The sequence below is a fragment of the Bos javanicus genome, chromosome 20 (assembly GCF_032452875.1).
Source record: "Bos javanicus breed banteng chromosome 20, ARS-OSU_banteng_1.0, whole genome shotgun sequence".
Lineage (NCBI taxonomy): Eukaryota > Metazoa > Chordata > Mammalia > Artiodactyla > Bovidae > Bos > Bos javanicus.
In genome coordinates, this window is record NC_083887.1 from 3004868 (window position 1) to 3024066 (window position 19199).

Genomic DNA, 19199 nt, shown 5'->3' on the forward strand with positions numbered 1-19199 from the left:
CCACAACTGTACAGGGAAATGAGTTCTGGGAAACTTAATTCTTATTTAGCCCAATAGACACAGTACAGAACCACAACAGTATGCCTCTAAATTTTGTAAATTGAATTTAGTTTCAATTTTAGAAGTGTTACTTACTTGAACAGGAAAAAGCAGAGCTAAGAAACATATATGACTTTATAATTTTTTACAAAGCATTCTTGGATATTGTCTAGTAATATGCCTTACTAGCACACATTTCAGAAAGAGAAATTGTGGTTGTAAATGCTAACTAGAAAAAAACTGTAAGGTGATTATATAAACATTACTTTGTTTTTGATGGTCAAACATAGAATTTAAGTACAGTTTCTAAATGACCATCTCTTTAGGTCTTCTGAAAAAGGATCTAAGGAGAAAAGAGAAGTAACATTTATTGTGTACTATGCCAAGAACTTGTGTGTCTTATTTCATTTACTTCATGTACCAAACCTGTGATCCTCCAAAAAGTAAAGTAGCTCAGTATCAAGTTCATGTGAAAAAGGTGAAAATGCGAAAATTCACCCCACAATTTAGAGTAACTTATGTATCTAAGTTATCTTTTCTTGACTTAGTTGGTTATTTATTCCTACTTTTTTTCACTTCTTATTGAAGAAGAGATAATGCAAATATTAAAGTATATAAACTAATCTTTAGTACAACTCAATGAGTTTTCATGTATCTACGTATATATTCGTGTAATCACCATCCAGACAAAAATATCAAACTTCTCCAGTACCTTTGATTGATTTTCACTGGGCCATTTGTACTTCCCATATAAACTGCCTTGTGTATTTATATTTTTCATTATATGATGGTGTGACTCTTGGAACAACAGTAGGGGAAAATGAACAATAGTAATATAGTGAAAATGTCGATCATGTGCCTCGTAACTGCTTTGAATTACATCTGCTTATGCCACTTTCTCATTCTGCTTTTACCCTGAAACAGGGACTCAGATCCTGTCCCTTGGGAGCCTCTCAAAAGATCAGATTTATCCAATGAAACTCAAGGGCATCTCCATCTGCTATTCAGCTCTCAAATCTGCCTTGTGTGGAAATTATGTCAGCTTTGGCGTCTTCAAGTTGTATGGGGACAACCACTTTGACAATGTACTCCAAGCCTTTGTCAAAATGCTGCTGTCGGTGTCCCACAGTGACTTGCTCGTAAGCAATCCTATATCATGGGAGTCTTTGTATGAAATGTGAAGTCACACCACCACAGGCTTAGAATTGTTACAGTGAAGCCCGAGAAGTTAGAACAGCACTAGATCATTTTATGTTTTAGGACAGCATTTAATTTAGCTTACAGAATTAGAACAACTTTAGTGGCTGTCTTTATATAATTAAATGTGTAGCTTTGAAAACTGCATCTTCTGACAAATTGGTCATCCAGAGTGTTCTGAGTTCTGTGTCTACAGAAAGTGTAATTAGCAATTTCAACTAACTGCTTACAACTGTGCTCACAATTCAGAAAAGGTCTGTGTTTCCTGGGGCAGAAATGCAGGATGACTTCAGGATCTTCTCCTTCCTTCACTTCTACTCTGTCTGCTTCCCATGCTGTTTGGCTTTCCTTTCCCTTAACACTCTGATATGGTGGACAGAGTGCTGAACTAGAAGTTGAGCAACCTGGTATATAGTCTCAACTCTGCCACTCACTGGCCATTTACCTCGAATAAATCACCTTCTCTATTTCTCCAGGCTTCAATTTCCTCACCTCTAAAACGAGTAAATTAAACAAAGTGATCTCTAGGTCCCTTTTCTACCCTACTGTCTAGTTTTAGTGATTTATGTCAGTAGTTTTCAAACTTTGAAGCCCATCAGAATCACCTGGGGTGCTTGCTGGAATTCAAATTTCCAGGCTCCTCCACTGAGCTGTGTCGTTATCAGACGTTTTTTTTTTAAATCTCTCTGCCTGATTACACAAAAGCTAATATATGCCCAGCGTGGTTACAGTAGTTGCTTCAGTAGCACAGCCAAACTTACGCTCAGGCTTTCCCACCTGCCCAAGACTACAAGACCCGGGGCCTGCGTTAGTCAGCCTGTACAAGAAATGCTTCTTGACATTCTAATGGACTAGTGGTACCCTCTTCCACCTTTCTAAGCTAGTCTTCATAAAACCACATCTTGGGAATTCCCTAGCAGTTCAGTGATTAAGACTCTGCAGTTTTACTGCCAAGGACCCAGGTTCAGTCCCTAGTCAGGGAACTAAGATCCTGTAAGTAACACAGCATGGCCCAAAAAACCCAAAAACCAAACAAAAAAATGCATCTTGAGCCAAAGGTGTCCAGCCTCTTTGCAGTAGAATGGAATGCTCATTGAAGGCTGCCTGTGCAACAGAAATTGTGGAATAGAGACTTGAGTCAGATCAGCCATGTGCTACAGCCTCATTGAGGGAACTCTTCATTTAGCACTTGAAGCCCACCAAAAAAAAAAAAAAAAGAAGAAGAAGAAGCAAACCTGATATGGCTCCAGGATTTTCTCTGATCTTTTTTCTAGTAGACAAGCAAACCTTTATCTCAGTAATTTCAAAATTGAGGATGCAGAGGACTCCCTTAGAATATACTTCTTAAATGCCCTTTTCAGGACCTCATTCCAGAGGTTTTCATTTTGTTAAGTCTGATCTGGGGATCAGAAAACTGTGTTTTTAACAAGCACCCCTATGTGATTTTTATGGAGGTAGTCTTAATCTCACTTTAATAAATATTGCTATGGTTTATTTCTCTTATGAGTGTTGTGCTTCTTTGATACTGGTTTGAGTTTCATTTGAGGTTTGCCAGGTGTATTTCTCATGCACTTATCTTTTGCCTGTTGTGTATGGTAAATATTAAGCCATTTACCCAGTTATGATTTAGTTATATGGGTTGACATTGTGTGAATACAGCAGATGATGATACCAAATCCTATTATAACAGCAGATTTCTTTGTGTTAAAAAAAAGGTTCCCTAGCCCCTGTTAAGCACTGTTCTGTGTTATATTATTCCAGCCCAGAAAAATAATTCAGTCTTCTAAATTCCATACTACAACAGTGTTGCTTGCGCTTAACCGTTAACCATATAAGGCAAATTGAAATTACGTACTATGCTATACTATAGCTTCAAATTAGGACTTCTAGAGATCAAGATATTTTTATTAGAATTCCTTTAAATACTGAATTGAGAATCATTACGTCATTTGTTCCATGTTAGGTTGGTGCAAAAGAAATTGTGGTTTTGCACTGTTGAACTTTGCCATTTGCACTTTGAATTTGCCATACATTCTTAAATAAATGTGGTTATGTTATACATCGTTTTAATACACATTTATCACTTTATATTTTTTGCTAATGACTTATTACTTGCTGTTTATTTCATATTTATTTTAGACTAGGGAAATTATATTAAAAAGCAAATTCGAGTAATTTTCTTATTTGAGTTCTAATGTGTTGTAAAACGGCAGAGACAGCTCATAACAACAACACATTTGGCCCAGAAACTGCTAATGAACATTGCAGTCAGGCTTCCCTGGCGGCTGAGACAGTAAAGAATCCACCTGCGGCGTGGGACACCTGGGTTCAATCCCTGGATTGGGAAGATCCCCTGGAGGAGGGCATGGCAACCCACTCCAGTGTTCTGGCCTAGAGCATCCCCATGGACAGAGGAGCCTGACGGGCTACAATCCATGGAGTTGCACAGAGTCAGACACAACTGAGTGACTAGGTACAGCACACGGTACAGTGCAGTAGTGGCTCAAGAAGTTTTGCAAAGGAGACGATGAGAGCCTTGAAAATGAGCACAGTAGCTGGCTATTGGAAGTTGACAATGACCAACTGAGAGCCGGCATTGAAACTGGTCCTCTTACAACTGCACAAGAAGTTGCTGAAGAACTCAATGTCGACCATTCTAGTCATTTGGCATTTGAAGCAAATTGGAAAGGTGAAAAAGGTTGATAAATACATGTTTCATAAGCTGACCAAAAATTTTAAAAACTGTCGCTTTGAAGTGGCGTCTTCTCTTATTCTCCGCAACAACAACAACGAGCCATTTCTCAATCAGATTGTGACTTGTGATGAAAAGTGGATTTTATACAATTGAAGATGGCCAGCTCAGTGGTTGGACCAAGAAGAAGCTCTAAAGCACTTCCCAAAGCCAAACTTGAACCCAAAAAAAGGTCATGGTCACTGATGGTCCGCTGCCGGTCTGATCTTACTCCAGCTTTCTGAATCCCTGTGAAACCATTACATCTGAGAAGTATGCTCAGCAAATTGAAGAGATGCATCAAAAACTGCAGTGCCTGCAGCCAGCATTGATCAACAGAAAAGGCCCAGTTCTTTTCTACAACAACGCCCGACTGCATATCGCACGACCGATGCTTCAAAGATGGAATGAATTGGGCTGTGAAGTTTTGCCTCGTCTGCCATATTCACCTGACCTCTCACCAACCGACCACCACGTCTTCAAGCATATTGACTTTGTTCAGGGAAAATGCTTCCACAACCAGCGGGAAGCAGAAAATGCTTTTCATGAGTTCATCGAATCCCAAAGCATGGATTTTTATGCTGCAGGAATAAACAAACTTATTTCTCATTGGCAAAAATGTGTCGATTGTAATGGTTCCTATTTTGATTTTAAAAAAATGCATTTGAGCCTAGTTTAAAATGATTTATACCCAGGCTTCCTGGCTAGCTCAAATGGTAAAGAGTCTACCGGCAATGCTGGAGACCTGGGTTCAATCCCTGGGTCGGGAAGATCCCCTGAAGAAGGGCATGGCAACCCACTCCAGCATTCTTGCCTGGAGAATCCCATGGACAGAGAAGCCTGGCGGACTGCAGTCCACGGGACTACAAAGAGTCAGACATGATTGGGTGACTAACAGTTTCACACTTTCATTTTCATAATTATTTAAAATTCACAGTCTGAAACTGCAATTATGTTTGCACCAACCTAATTATTTTATATATCTTTATGTTTGTGTTTATTTATATATTTATATGTAAATAAGGTCACAATTTCCAGTCTTATACATGTCAGTTTTCACTGACTGTAGCATGTCTTTTGCTTCCCTGTGGCTTGACATTTAGTATTTCTATTATAGCAATATCGGAAACTGAGCCAGTCGTATTATCCACTCTTGGAATGTCTCACCCAGGACCACATGAGCTTCATCACCAGCTTAGATCCTCCTGTACTCCTGTATGTCCTCACATCCATCTCAGAGGGACTCACTGCTCTTGGTGAGTATCAGAGAGAGCATTGTTTTCAGAGGAAGAATTTGGTTGTGGTCTCTTAGAGTAGGTGCTTTTGAGATGATCATGGGGGAAGACTGTTTAACCAAAGTGAAAGATTGTAACTATTACTTAAAAGACAGAAAATACCCTTTTTCATATTTTGATGTACAGTTTATTTTTAATCAGCTTTATTAAAGTACAATTTACACAATGTAAAAATTATTGATTTTAAATGAACAGTTCAGTGCATCTTGACAAATGTCTATACATAGTCATGAACCACCACAGCCAAGATACAGAACATTTTCATCACCACAAAAGCTCCCTCATGACCCCTTCTAATCAATCCCTCCCCCTAGTTCCAGCCCCAAGCAACTACTGTCTACTTTCTCTCACTGTAGTTTGCTTTTTCCAGAATTTCATATAAGTGGAATCATGTAACATACAGTCCTTTGTGTCTGGCTGCTTCCATTTAGCATAAGGCCTTATTTTGCGAATCAGTTTTTATCTTTCTGTTGCTCAGTATTATTCCATGGTATACGTTACCACATTTGTTAATTTGTTAATATATTTTCACCAACTGATAACATTTGGGTTATTTCCATTATTTGGTTGTTTTGATAATGCTACTATGAACATTCATGCACAAGTCTTTCTATGGACAAATATTTCTCTTGAGTAAATACCAAAGTGAAATTTCTGGGTTGTATGCTAGATGTATATTTAACATTGTTGAAATCTACCAAACTATTCCAAAGTGACTGTACCATTTTGCTCCCTGCAGCAATGTATAAGGGCTCCAGTTGCCCTCTACTTTCCCTAACACTTGCTATTTTCAGTCTTTTGCGGGGTAGGAGACAGAGGCTGCTTTGGATCTTAGACACGGCATGCAAGAGCTATCATTTTTGTTTCATGCAAGATCTTTCATTGTAGTTTCCCTGCTCAGTCTCAAGTAGTTGAGGCACTTGGGCTTAGCTGCTCCATGGCATGTAGGAACTTCGTTCCCCAACCAGGGATTGAACCCACGTTCCCTGCATTGCAAGGCAGATTCTTAACCACTGGACTGCCAAGGAAGTCCCGATTATCAATCATTTTAATGGGCATGAAGTGGACTCTCTTTGTGTTTTTATTTTGCATCTCACTAATGGATGTTAATTTGGGCATCTTTTCATGCTTATTTGCCATTTATCTGTCTTCTTGGTAAAGTAGTTGTTCCAATCTTCTACCCAGTTTTTCTGAGTTATTTTATCTTGAAAGTGTTTGTTATATATTGTGGATACAAACCTTTTCTCAAATACATGTTTTGCAAATATTTTTTCAACTTTGTCTTGTCTTTTTTTATTTTCTTAACAGTATCTTCTGAAGAGTAAATGTTTTCAATTTTGAGGAAGTCCAATTATTTTTTTCTGTTAGAGATCATATCTTTTGTGTCCTATCCTAAGAAATCTTTGCTTATTAACCTGAGGCCATAAAGGTTTTTTTCTGTGTTTTCTTCTAAAAGTTTTATAGTTTTAGCTTTTATGTTTAGGTCTATGTTCCATCCAATTTATTTTTGTACATCATATTGTAAGAGGCTTCCCTTGTGGCTCAGCTGGTAAAGAATCCGCCTGCAATGCGGGAGACCTGGGTTCAATCCCTGGGTTGGGAAGATCCCCTGGAGAACGGAAAGGCTACCCACTCCAGTATTCTGGCCTGGAGAATTCCATGGATTGTATTAATTCTTGCAGTCACAAAGAATTGGACGCGACTAAGCAACTTTCACTCACTATTATGAGGTAAAAGCTAGAATTCTTTTTTTAACATGGATATTCAATTGTTCTAGCACATTGTTGAAGAACATTCTTTATCTATTAGATTACTTTGTGCCATTTCTGTACTATCCTAATTTTATAGTAAGTCTCAAAATCAGATAGTGTGGCCTTCTAATTTTTTTTTTTTTTCATTATAAATTGTCTCGACTATTCTGGCCTTTGCCTTTTTTTTTTTTTTTAATAAATATTAGAGTCAACTTGTCAATTTCTCTTGTTAGATTAAAGAATGAGCAGGAGAATTTTTATTGGGTTACATTGAATCTGTAGCCCAATTTGGGGAGAACTGACGTCTTAGCAATATTGAGTGTTCAGTTCTTGAAAATGGCATATCTTTCCATTTATTTGGATCTTCTTTATATTTTCTCAACAGCATTTTTGAAGTTTTGAATATTAAGTCTTATCCAACTAAGTATTTTATGTTTTTATGCTTTTGTAAATGGTATTGATTTCAATATGTTGTTTTTGCTACCATGTAGAATTGCAGTTGATTTCTTTATATGTTGACCATGTACTCTGTAACCTTGCTAAACTGACTTATTAATTCTGGTAGCATCTGTTACGATTTCTTCATGATAGATGTGTCTTTCTACATAGTTATGTCTGCAAATAAAGATAGTTTTACCTCTTTGAATCTGTATGGCTTTTCTTCATACCTTATTACACTGGCTAGAGCCTATAGTAAAATGTTGAATGGAAGTGATGGTAGCAAACACTTTTCCCTTGTCTTCAATGTTATGGAGAAAGATATATTATTTCACCATTCAGTATAAGATTAGCTAGCTCTAGGTTCGATTCCTGGGACAGGCAGATCCGCTGGAGAAGGGATAGGCTACCCACTCCAGTATTCTTGGGCTTCCCTTGTGGCTCAGCTGGTAAAGAATTCACTTGTGGTGTGGGAGACCTGGGTTCGATTCCTGAGTGGGAAGATCCCCTGGAGAAGGGAACGGCTTCCCACTCCAGCTTTCTGGCCTGGAGAATTCCATAGACTATACAGTCCATGGGGCCACAAAGAGTCAGACAAGACTGAGAGACTTTTACTTCATTTACTAGGTTTTTTTGTAGAGCTTCTTTATCTTGTTAGGAAAATGTCTTTCTTTTGTAGTTTTCTGAGAGTATTACCATGAATGGGTGTTGAATTTTATCACATTTTTCCTGCGTATACTAAGACAATCTTAGGGTTTTCGTTGTGTCTGTTAATACATTGCATGGTATTAGCCATCATATTGATGGGTATTTGAATGTTAAAGCAACCTTGCATTCCACACTGGGTTACGACATATTGTCCTGCTTATAAATTAATAGATAAAACTTTCTAAAATTTAGATACATATTTTTACATCTATAATAGGTTCACGACAGCTATGATGGATTCTTCTGTAGTTCTTCGTTAATAATTTTCTGTTCTTCTCGTATCTTTGCCTTGTTTTGGTATTGATATAGGGCTCTCAGAAATGGATTGAGAAATGTCCCCTCCTCTCATTTTCTTAAAGAGTTTGTGTAGAATTGTTATCAGTTCTTCCTTAAATGTTTAATAGAATTCCCTACTGAAAGCACTAGGCCTAGATTTTTCTTTGTTAGAAGGTTTTTAACTATAAATTAAATTTCTTTAATGGATATAGGACTATTCCAGTCTCCTATTATATCTTGAGTAGCATTTGATACCTATATCTTTAAGGGAAATTATTCATTTCATCTGAAGTTTATCTGACATTATTGGCATAAAATTGTTCATGTTACCCTCTTGTTATGGCTTCCGTGGTGGCTCAGTGGTAAAGAATCCGCCTGCAATGCAGGAGACAGATCAATCCCTGGGTGGGAAAGACACCCTAGAGAAGGAAATGGCAACCCAATCCAGTAGTCTTGCCTGGGAAATCCCATGGACGGAGTAGTCTGTCAGGCTACAGTCCCTGGGGTTGCAAGAGTAGGACATGACTTAGTGACTAAACTACCACCACCATCCTCTTGTTATACAGTTTGATTTCTGTAAGATCTCTAGTAATGTTCCCTCTTTAATCCCTAACATTGGCAATCTGTGTGTTTTTTTTCTTGGGAATACTGGCTCTAGGTTTATTAATTTTGTACAGAGAACCAGTTTTCATTTTTCACTGATTTCTCTATTGTTCTGTTTTTTATTTCATTGACTTCATGTATGATCTTTATAATTTCCTTCCTTCAGTTTATTTGCTTTTCCTTTTCTAGTTTTTCAAGTAGAAGCTTACATTGCTGATCTTAGACCTTTTTTCTTTTCTCATATACAGATCTAGTGCTTTAAGCACTGCTGTGGCTATTGCTCATAAAATTTTTATTTATTTGGGGACTTTTTCTATTCAGTTAAAAGTATTTTCTAATTACCCTAGTGATTTCTTCTTTTACCAATGAGGTATTACTTAGAAGCACATTGTTTAATTTCTGATAGTTCTGTTATTAATTCTAGTTTAATTTTATTTTAGTCATAGAATATACTCAGTTGTTGTTATTGGATCTTTTTTATGGTCCAAAGTACAGTGAATGTTTCAGGAGCACTTGAAATGGGTGTGTATTCCATTGTTGTTGGGAAGAATGTTCTCTAACCGTCAGATCTAATTGCTTGATAATGTTCACATTTTCTGTATTTTTACCGGTTATTTTTTTGTCTGTTTGTCTGTTTTCTACTTGTCCTTTGAGTTACCAAAAGATAAGTGCTAAAGCCTCTAACCATAATTATCAATTTGTCCATTTCTCCTTTTACTGCTATCAGTTTTTGTATGAAGTATTTTGAAGCTCTGTTATCAAGTGCGTGTATATATATTTAGGATTGTTATGTCCCCTTGATTAATTTACCCCTTTATCCTTATGAAATGACACAGTTTATTTCTGGCAATATTCTTTCCTCAGAAATCTACTTTGTCTGGTATTACTAGCCTCTCCAGCATTCTTTTGATTACAGTTAGCCTCTTTTTCCATCATTTCACTTTTAATCTTTCTGTGTGTCTCTGTATTTAAAGTTGGTTTCTTATCGACATGAGGTATTTTCTGTTGCAACACCTTTTTACAAACCTGATGACTTAAAACAACATAAATTTGTTCTGTAGTTCTTTACTTCATAAATCTGGCGTGGGTCTCACCAGACTAAAATCAAAGTGTCAGCAGAGCTGTTTCCTGCCTTCTTCAGCCTCTAGAGATTGCCTGCATGCCTTGTCCTGGCTCCTGTCCTCCGTCTGCAAAGCCAGCAGCACTGAATATCTGAGCATTCTCCCACAGGTGCGTCTCCAGTTGATTCTGATGTCTTCTGCCTCTCTTTCACTTTCAAGGACCCTTGGAATTACCTTGGGCCTACCCATATAATCGGGAGAAGGCAATGGCATCCCACTCCAGTACTCTTGCCTGGAAAATCCCATGGACGGAGGAGCCTGGTAGGCTGCAGTCCATGGGATCACTAACGACTGAGCGACTTCACTTTCACTTTTCACTTTCATGCATTGGAGGAAGAAATGGTGACCCACTCCAATGTTCTTGCCTGGAGAATCCCAGGGACGGCGGGGCCTGGTGGGCTGCCGTCTGTGGGGATCCACAGAGTCGGACACGACTGAAGTGACTTAGCAGCAGCAGCTACCCATATAATCAGGGATAATCCCCCTATTTTTAGTTCAACTGACTAGCAACCTTAACCCATCTGCAACTTTATTCTCTGCTGTGTAACCTAACACATTCACAAGTTTCAGGGATTAGGATATGGACATATTTGCCTAACATATAGCATATAGTTGGGTCATATTTTTATATGAAATCTGACTATCTCTGCCTTCTATTAATAAAGTGTTTCAGCCATTAACATGTAATATAACTACCAGTATATTTGAGTTTAAATCTACAATACTGCTATTTGTTTTTTCTTGCTTTGTCTCTTTTTCCTCCCTTATTTTAGTTTGGATTAATTAAATGTTTTTTATGACTCCATTCTATATCCCCTATGAGCTTATTAGCCATACTTCTTAATTTTTAGTGGTACTCTAAGGTTTATAATCTACACCATCAAATGATGTAATCAGTTTGCATTCAAATAATTACAGTCTACCTCTCTCTCTGTCTCTATTCCTTCTGGAACTCCAATTACACGTGTTATGTGTCTCTGTTACATTGTTCAAAGACTGGAGAGAACTCCTCTACAGATCTTCAGAGCTCTCTTCTCACATAGTTCCCACTCTCTGATACTCAGTCGCAGAAGTTCCAGCTGCCTCAGCCTCCCCAGATTCAACTCACTGAGACCACTTGGCTTTGTTTGGGTTCCCCTTTCCTGGCCAGCAGCCTGGAAGCTGCTTTGGGCAATAGGCTTGAGCAGTTGTGTAGGTATTACCTCATTTGTCTCCCTCCTCTCTGGTTTAATAGTCCTATACTGCTTCTTGTGCTGTAATTGAAAAATGTTGTTTCATATATTTTGTCCTGTTTTCTAGTTGTTTATGGCAGAAGGAAAAAATTCTCATAGCAGTTAATCCTTCATGGACAGAAACTGAAGTCTTGTCTTTTTTTATTACAGTTTGTCTTAACATTCTTTTATCTCATCTCATAGCAGTACTTGAAGGTTTTGAATTACTTGCAGATGGCTATGTTGTACTCACAAACTGTGATCTTCAGCCTGAAATCTGCATTTTAACAAGTCTCTCAAAGGAATCTTGACAAAGTGGCATAATGGAGGGAATACTGAACTTGAATTTAAGTTCCAGCGCTGCCACTTACGAATGTACTGAGCATAGACGTGGACTCTGTACATGATGCAGTCATAAGTATTTTCATATGTGTTCTTCATTCATTTCATTCTTAGAAGCACTCTGCATACTAAAACTAGATCAGAGATGTTAATAGTATTGTTTGTCCTTATTTCCTATTTGTTGTAAGCTTCCTCCTTGACTGTGTTGATCACTACTTTTTTCCCAGTTACTAACATATAGTAAGTGCTCAATAAGTATATATTGAATGAATTAATTAGGTAATATTGTTTTCACTATACAGATGAGTAAGCTGCTGCCCAGAGAGGTAAAACAACTTGCCTAAGGTCATACAACTAGTAACTGCCTGCTCTAGGAGTCTTTAAAACCCATTGCTCTTCACCTTACCACCCTGCTGGGTCCGCCTGATACAGGTCACAGTTTGGCAGGTGAATTGTGCCCTCTGTCTTCAAGAAAGAGGATTAGACTGTTGAAAGTAATTACTTGTGTTTCTTCTTTTCCAACAGTGAAAAATGTTCAAAAAGACATTTACAGGTATTATTTGAGTTATAAGCAAACTTCAGTTCCACTGTAGCCTCAGTGAGAAAAATGAGAGGGAGGTACAAAACAGTTGAACCAGTGATAGAATAGTGACTTGCCTAAAATGCTTGACATGGTATTAAATTTTTTTCTTAATCATTCACTAGCATTCTTAGTTTGGGGCCAGCTCTCATATGGGAAGAGAGAAAGATAAATGACAAAAGTGATTATATTTTTCCTGTTTTAAATTGCCCATCCACCACCACTATTCAGTTCAGTCCAATTCAGTTGCTCAATCGTGTCCAACTTTTTGCAACCCCATAGACTGCAGCACACCAGACTTCCCTGTCCATCACCAACTCCTGGAGCTTACTCAAACTCATGTCCATTGAGTCGGTGATGCCATCCAACCATCTCCTCCTCTGTCGTCCCCTTCTCCTCCTGCCTTCAATCCAGCATCAGGGTCTTTTCCAATGAATCAGTTCTTTGTATCAGATGGCCAAAGTATTGGAATTTCCGTTTCGGCATCAGTCCTTCCATTGAATATTCAGAACTGATTTCTTTTAGGATGGACTGGTTGGATCTCCCCGCTGTCCAAGGGACCCTCAAGAGTCTTCTCCAGTACCACAGTTCAAAAGCATCAATTCTTCAGCGCTCAGCTTTATTTGTGATCCAACTCTCACATTCATACTTGACTATTGGAAAAACCATGGCTTTGACTAGATGGACCTTTGTTGGCAAAGTAATGTCTCTGCTTTTTAATATGCTTTCTAGGTTGGTCATAGCTTTTCTTCCAAGGAGCAAGCACCTTTTAATTTCATGGCTGCAGTCATCATCTGCAGTGATTTTGGAGCCAAAGAAAAGAAAGTCTGCTGTTTCCATTGCTTCCCCATTTATTTGCCTTGAAGTGATGGGACCAGATGCCATGATCTTAGTTTTTTGAATGTTGAGTTTTAAGCCAACTTTTTCACTCTCCTCTTTCATTTTCATCAAAAGGCTCTTTAGTTCCTCTTCACTTTCTACCATAAGGGTGGTATCATCTGCATATCTGAGGTTATTGATATTTCTCCCGGAAATCTTGATTCCAGCTTGTGCTTCATCCAGCCCAGCATTTCACATGATGTGCTCTGCATATAATTTAAGTAAGCAGGGTGTCAGTATACAGCTTTGACATACTCCTTTCCCAATTTGGAACAAATCTGTTGTTCCATGTCTGGTTCTAACTGTTGCTTCTTGACCTGCATACAGATTTCTCAGGAAGCAGGTAAGGTGCTCTGGTATTCCTGTCTATTGAATTTTCCACAGTTTGTTTTGATCCACACAATCAAAGGTTTTGGTATAGTCAATAAAGCAGAAGTAGATGTTTTTCTGGAACTCTCTTGCTTTTTCTGTGATCCAATGGATGTTGGCAATTTGATCTCGGGTTCCTCTGCCTTTTCTAAATCCAGCTTGAACATCTGGAAGTTCACAGTTCACGTATTGTTGAAGCCTCACTTGGAGAATTTTCAGCATTACTTTGCTATCGTGTAACTTGAATGTAATTGTGTGGTAGTTTGAACATTCTTTAGCATTGCATTTCTTTGGGATTGGAATGAAAACTGACCTTTTCCAGTCCTGTGGCCACTGCTGAGTTTTCCAAATTTGCTGGCATGTTGAGTGTAACATTTTAACATCATTAGAATTTGAAATAGCTCAACTGGAATTCCATCCTCTCCACTAGCTTTGTTCGTAGTGATGCTTTCTAAGGCCCACTTGACTTCACATTCCTGGATGTCTGGCTCTAGGTGAGTGATCACACCATCATGGTTAGCTAGGTCATGAAGATCTTTTTTGTACAGTTCTTCTGTGTATTCTTGCCACCTCATCTTAATGTTCTGCTTCTGTTAGGTCCATACCATTTTGGTCCTTCACTGTGCCCATCTTTGCATGAAATGTTCCCTTGGTATCTCTAATTTTCTTGAAGAGATCTCTAGTCTTTCCCATTTTATTGTTTTCCTCCATTTCTTTGCGTTAATCACGTAGGAAGGCTTTCTTATCTCTCTTTGCTATTCTTTGGAACTCTGCATTCAGATGGGTATATCTTTCCTTTTCTCCTTTGCCTTTCACTTCTCTTCTTTTTTCAGCTATTTGTAAGGCCTCCTCAGACAACCATTTTGCCTTTTTGCATTTCTTTTTCTTGGAGATGTCTTGATCACCACCTCCAGTACAATGTCACGAACCTCCATCCATAGTTCTTTAGGCACTCTGTCTATCAGATCTAATCCCTTGAGTCTATCTGTCACTTCCACTGTATAATCACAAGGGATTTGATTAGGTAATACGTGAATGGTCTAGTGTGGTTTTCCCTACTTTCTTCAATTTAAGTCTGAATTTTGCAATAAGGAGTTCATGATCTGAGCCACCATCAGCTCCCAGTCTTGTTTTTCCTGACCGTATAGAGTTTCTCCATCTTCGGCTGCAAAGAATATAATCAGTCTGATTTCGGTATTGACCTTTTGGTGATGTCCTTGTGTAGAGTTGTCTCTTGTGTTGTGGGAAAGGGGTGTTTGCTATGACCAGTGCGTTCTCTTGGCAAAACTCTGTTAGCTTTTGCCCTGCTTCATTTTGTACTCCAAGGCCAAACTTGCGTGTTACTCCAGGTATTTCCTGACTTACTACTTTTGTGTTCCAGTCCCCGATGATGAAAAGGACACCTTTTTTTGGTGTTAGCTCTAAAAGGCCTTGTAGGCCTTCATAGAACCATTCAACTTCAACTTCTTCAGCATTAGTTCTTGGGGCATAGGCTTGCATTACTGTGATATTGAATGTTTTGCCTTGGAAACGAACAGAGATCATTCTGTCATTTTTGAGATTGCACCCAAGTACTGCATTTCCGACTCTGTTGACTATGAGGGCTGCTCCATTTCTTCTAAGGGATTCTTGCCCACCGTAGTAGATACAATGGTCATCAGAATTAAATTCACCCATTCCACTCCATTTTAGTTCACTGATTCCTAAAATTCCGATGTTCACTCTTGCCATCTCCTGTTTGATCACTTCCAATTTACCTTGATTCTTGGACCTACCATTCCAGGTTCCTATGCAGTATTGCTCTTCACAGCATCGGACTTTACTTCCGTCATCAATCACATCCACAACTAGGTGTTGTTTTCTCTTTGGCTCCGTCTCTTCATTCTTTCTGGAGTTATTTCTCTGCTCTTCTCCAGTAGCATATTTGGGCACCTATATGCTGGGGAGTTCATCTTTCAGTGTCCTGGTTTTTTGCCTTTTTATACTGTTCATGATGTTCTCAAGGCAAGAAAACTGAAGTGGTTTGCCATTCCCGTCTCCAGCGGACCATGTTTTGTCAGAACTCTCCACTATGACCTGTCCGTCTTGGGTGGCCCTACACAGCATGGCTCACAGTGTCATTGAGTTAGACAAGGATGTGGTCCGTGTGATCAGTTTGGTTAGTTTTCTGTGATTGTGGTCTTCATTCTGTCTGCCCTCTGATGGAGAAGTATAGGAGGCTTATGGAAGCTTCCTGCTGGGAGAGACTGGCTGCGGGGGAAACCACCATTACCTACCCCCATACTCTTACATATAGAGGCCAGCACAGGGCTTACAAAAGTCCACTCTTAATAATGGCTCTCAACTCATTCATTTAATAAATATCGACTGTGCACATGCTATGTGCCAGGCTCCATTCTAGAGCCTGATAGTACTGAAAAGAATAAGATAGGCAAGGTCTCTGCTAACGTGAAGTTTATATTCTAGGGATCAGGGAGAACAGTAAACACACACATGTAAAATATCAAATCATCATAAGTGCTAAACAAGACTTAAAATAGTGAATAGGGAAAGATTCTATGGCTTTTTTAGAAGTGATCAGGGAAAGCCTCTGAAGATGAGCTGTGACAGGGATGAGGTTGCATTCCAAGAAAGCAAAAGATGGCACAGAAGGCAAAACAGGAAAAGGTGGGGGCAAGCGAAAACCAACTAGAAACCATCAGAAATTACCTTAATCAAGTTGATTATTATTAAAATGTTCATTATTAATAAAGAATATATGTTGTTACGAGCATGTTCTTGAGTTGGAGTTAATGTTATAAATGTAATAAAGAAGTAAAGCATTCCGAGAATGTTTAGAAACTTAGAGGCCTTGTTCTTTAGTCTCTCTCACCAAAAACATGCTAAAAAGAGAAGAAAGATACAGATTAGCTAAATCGAATGACAGGCTTGGTGTTTCAGGAGTTGAAATAGCCAGGAAAATAAAGGGGGAGTGAAAAGGGAGAACTACTCGAGTTGGGTACTATGTTACAGACTTTACACACTTTCTCTCTCTAATCTTTAATTTCTCAAAACAAAGTAGGTGGTAGTAAGCACGTTTTACAGAGGTGAAATTGAATCTTCATATAGTCAAATTGAATCTTCAGTCGTCAGTCTAGAAGGTGGAGTCAACTCTAAACTGCTGCATCACCGAAGTAGACCTTTTGTTTTTGAATTTGCCTCTCACACCATATTTTCCCTGGTGGCTCAGATGGTAAAGTGTCTGCCTACAATGCGGGAGACCCAGGTTCAATCCCTGGGTTGGGAAGATCCCCTGGAGAAGGAAATGGCAACCCACTCCAGTATTCTTGCCTGGAGAATCCCATGGATGGAGGAGCATGGTGGGCTACAGTCCACAGGGTTGAAAGAGTCAGACACAACTGAGCGACTTCACTTCACTTCACTTCATATCCCGCTCTGCTATGATGAGAAATTTTGAGTCAAAGGCAAATTTCAGTTCAACCCCATTATCATTCTTCCGACTCTCAGTTAAGCAACTCTTTCCTATAGAGTTAGTTAACTTTTCAGAGCAGCTCCCTGCGGTAGGCCTTGGTGATCAGGAGGGCTGCTGCTGATGCCTGTTCTTCCTGTGGCAGCCAGTTGCAAAAGAGAAGGGGCCTGTGGTGGTTTCAGCACTAGACAGCAAGTTGCTGGAGAGGACAAAGTGCCTGTCGGGCTTAAAAATTCTGTCCAAAATTGCCTAAATCATGGATTATAAACACCAAGAGCTAGGACGAAATATGAAAATTCATGACGTCTGCCCATTCTTGTATTTCATGAGAGTTTCATTATTTGAATCTCACACAACAGCTTCAGCTGCAAATAAAGAAGACCAATAATAATACATAATCCTCAGCACTGTTCATTCTTTCTTTGATAAAATGGTCCATGGTCCTTATGATTCCACACTTTTCAATCTACCCTGAAATCATTTATCCTTTTCAAAGCCCCCAACAATAAATCAGCCATAATGGAAGCTCTTCTTCTTTCTTTTATTGCATGGATATATGCCCCAGCCTTCATGTCTGAAGTGTTTACCTGGCTTTTTCATAGCTGACTCAGTAGATTGGAACCTTTTAATGCAACCTGCATGGCATGTGGTCACCAAATCTATGTGAAGTCTTGATAATTTTTGTATGATTGATAGCGTATCGCTCTCCACCGGTGAGGGGAAGCAAATCTATTTCCTGCTTGCTTCCTTTTGTAGATGTTAAGTTACTTAATCCATTTACTTTCACGATTGGGACTTCAAAAGGCAGAAATATGAAGGAAAAGAGAAAAGCAAACAGGTTCAACAAGTCTGTGCCTGACTTTTAGGCCTAAAAATTTTCTACTACATTATATACTACTTCCCAGGGTTATATTAATAAAACCAAACTTCCTTTTCTGCAAAGTAACCCAGTTAGTGGGGAGAGAAAAACAATCAATCAAATGCCATAACTATAGGAGGAAATAAAAACTCCTTTCTTAAAAGCCTATAGCTCCATAGCTTCCCAAAATTATAGTCCATGCCCATCTTTTAGACCTTCATTCACCCCTCATGATTCTGTATCAGCTATCATTGTCCTATTTGAAATGTGTACTTCTGTCTATATTTCAGAACTTGCCCCCAAACTTACCTCTATTTACTATGTCATTTCACTTAAAACAATGTATGTGAAAGAATTTTTACACTGTAGTGTTACATTGATTCTAGTATTATTACTAAACAGAACTCAAGACCTAAAAACAAAAAGCTTTCTCAGAGTAGCTTTGTCTACCCATTCTTTGGAGAAGGGCATAGCAACCCACTCCAGTATTCTTGCCTGGAGAATTCCATGGACAGAGGACCCTGGTGGGCTACAGTCTGAGGGGTTGCAGAGTTGGACACGACCAAGTACTACTGCTACCCATTCTTTAGTTAAATCAACTGATGTCTCACTTCTCATCTGTGAAAAGCACACATGTGTCTCAGAATTTTAGAGATGAGTAAAATGAATAAGAAAGTAACTAATGCCTTAGGAGTTTATAATCTGCTACTTCCAGCCCTACTCTCCCAATCTACTTCTATTCTGAATCTACTATATTTACCATTTTTTTGAGGCCCATCATGTTTTTAATTGTTTGTCTTGCTGTTTTTGTTACTAATCACAAACTCCCCAGAATTGTGTCCATACATTACTATTAGCCAAAAAAAAATTTGGGCAGCGTCTTGCTCTAAATCAAAACCATGACCTTTGGATAAGCTATCTCTGAGCTTCATTTTTCTCATTAGAAAAATGCAAATAACAGTACCTACTATATACAGAAGTGGTTGTTAGAGTATATGAAATGTTATTTAGTGTCACTTGCCAAAAAATATATATATACAGAGGTGGTTGTTAGAGGTATATGAAATGGTATTTAGTGTACATAATGGCACCCCACTCCAGTACTTTTGCCTAGAAAATCCTATGGGCAGAGGAGCCTGGTAGGCTGCAGTCCATGGGATCACTAACGACTGAGCGACTTCACTTTCACTTTTCACTTTCATGCATTGGAGAAGGAAATGGCGGCCCACTCCAGTGTTCTTGCCTGGAGAATCCCAGGGACAGGGGAGCCTCGTGGGCTGCCGTCTGTGGGGTCGCACAGAGTCAGACACGACTGAAGCGACTTAGCAGCA

At 38.9% G+C, this 19199-nt stretch overlaps 1 protein-coding gene across 1 annotated transcript in view; it reads left to right on the forward strand.

The window, feature by feature from the left end:
• RANBP17 (RAN binding protein 17) overlaps positions 1 to 19199 on the forward strand; it is a 365939-nt gene that overhangs the window by 311996 nt on the left and 34744 nt on the right. The window contains exons 23-24 of the mRNA XM_061393198.1: positions 964 to 1178; positions 5085 to 5223. Coding sequence (XP_061249182.1) covers positions 964 to 1178; positions 5085 to 5223 — 354 coding nt within the window. The remainder of the gene's footprint in view (positions 1 to 963; positions 1179 to 5084; positions 5224 to 19199) is intronic.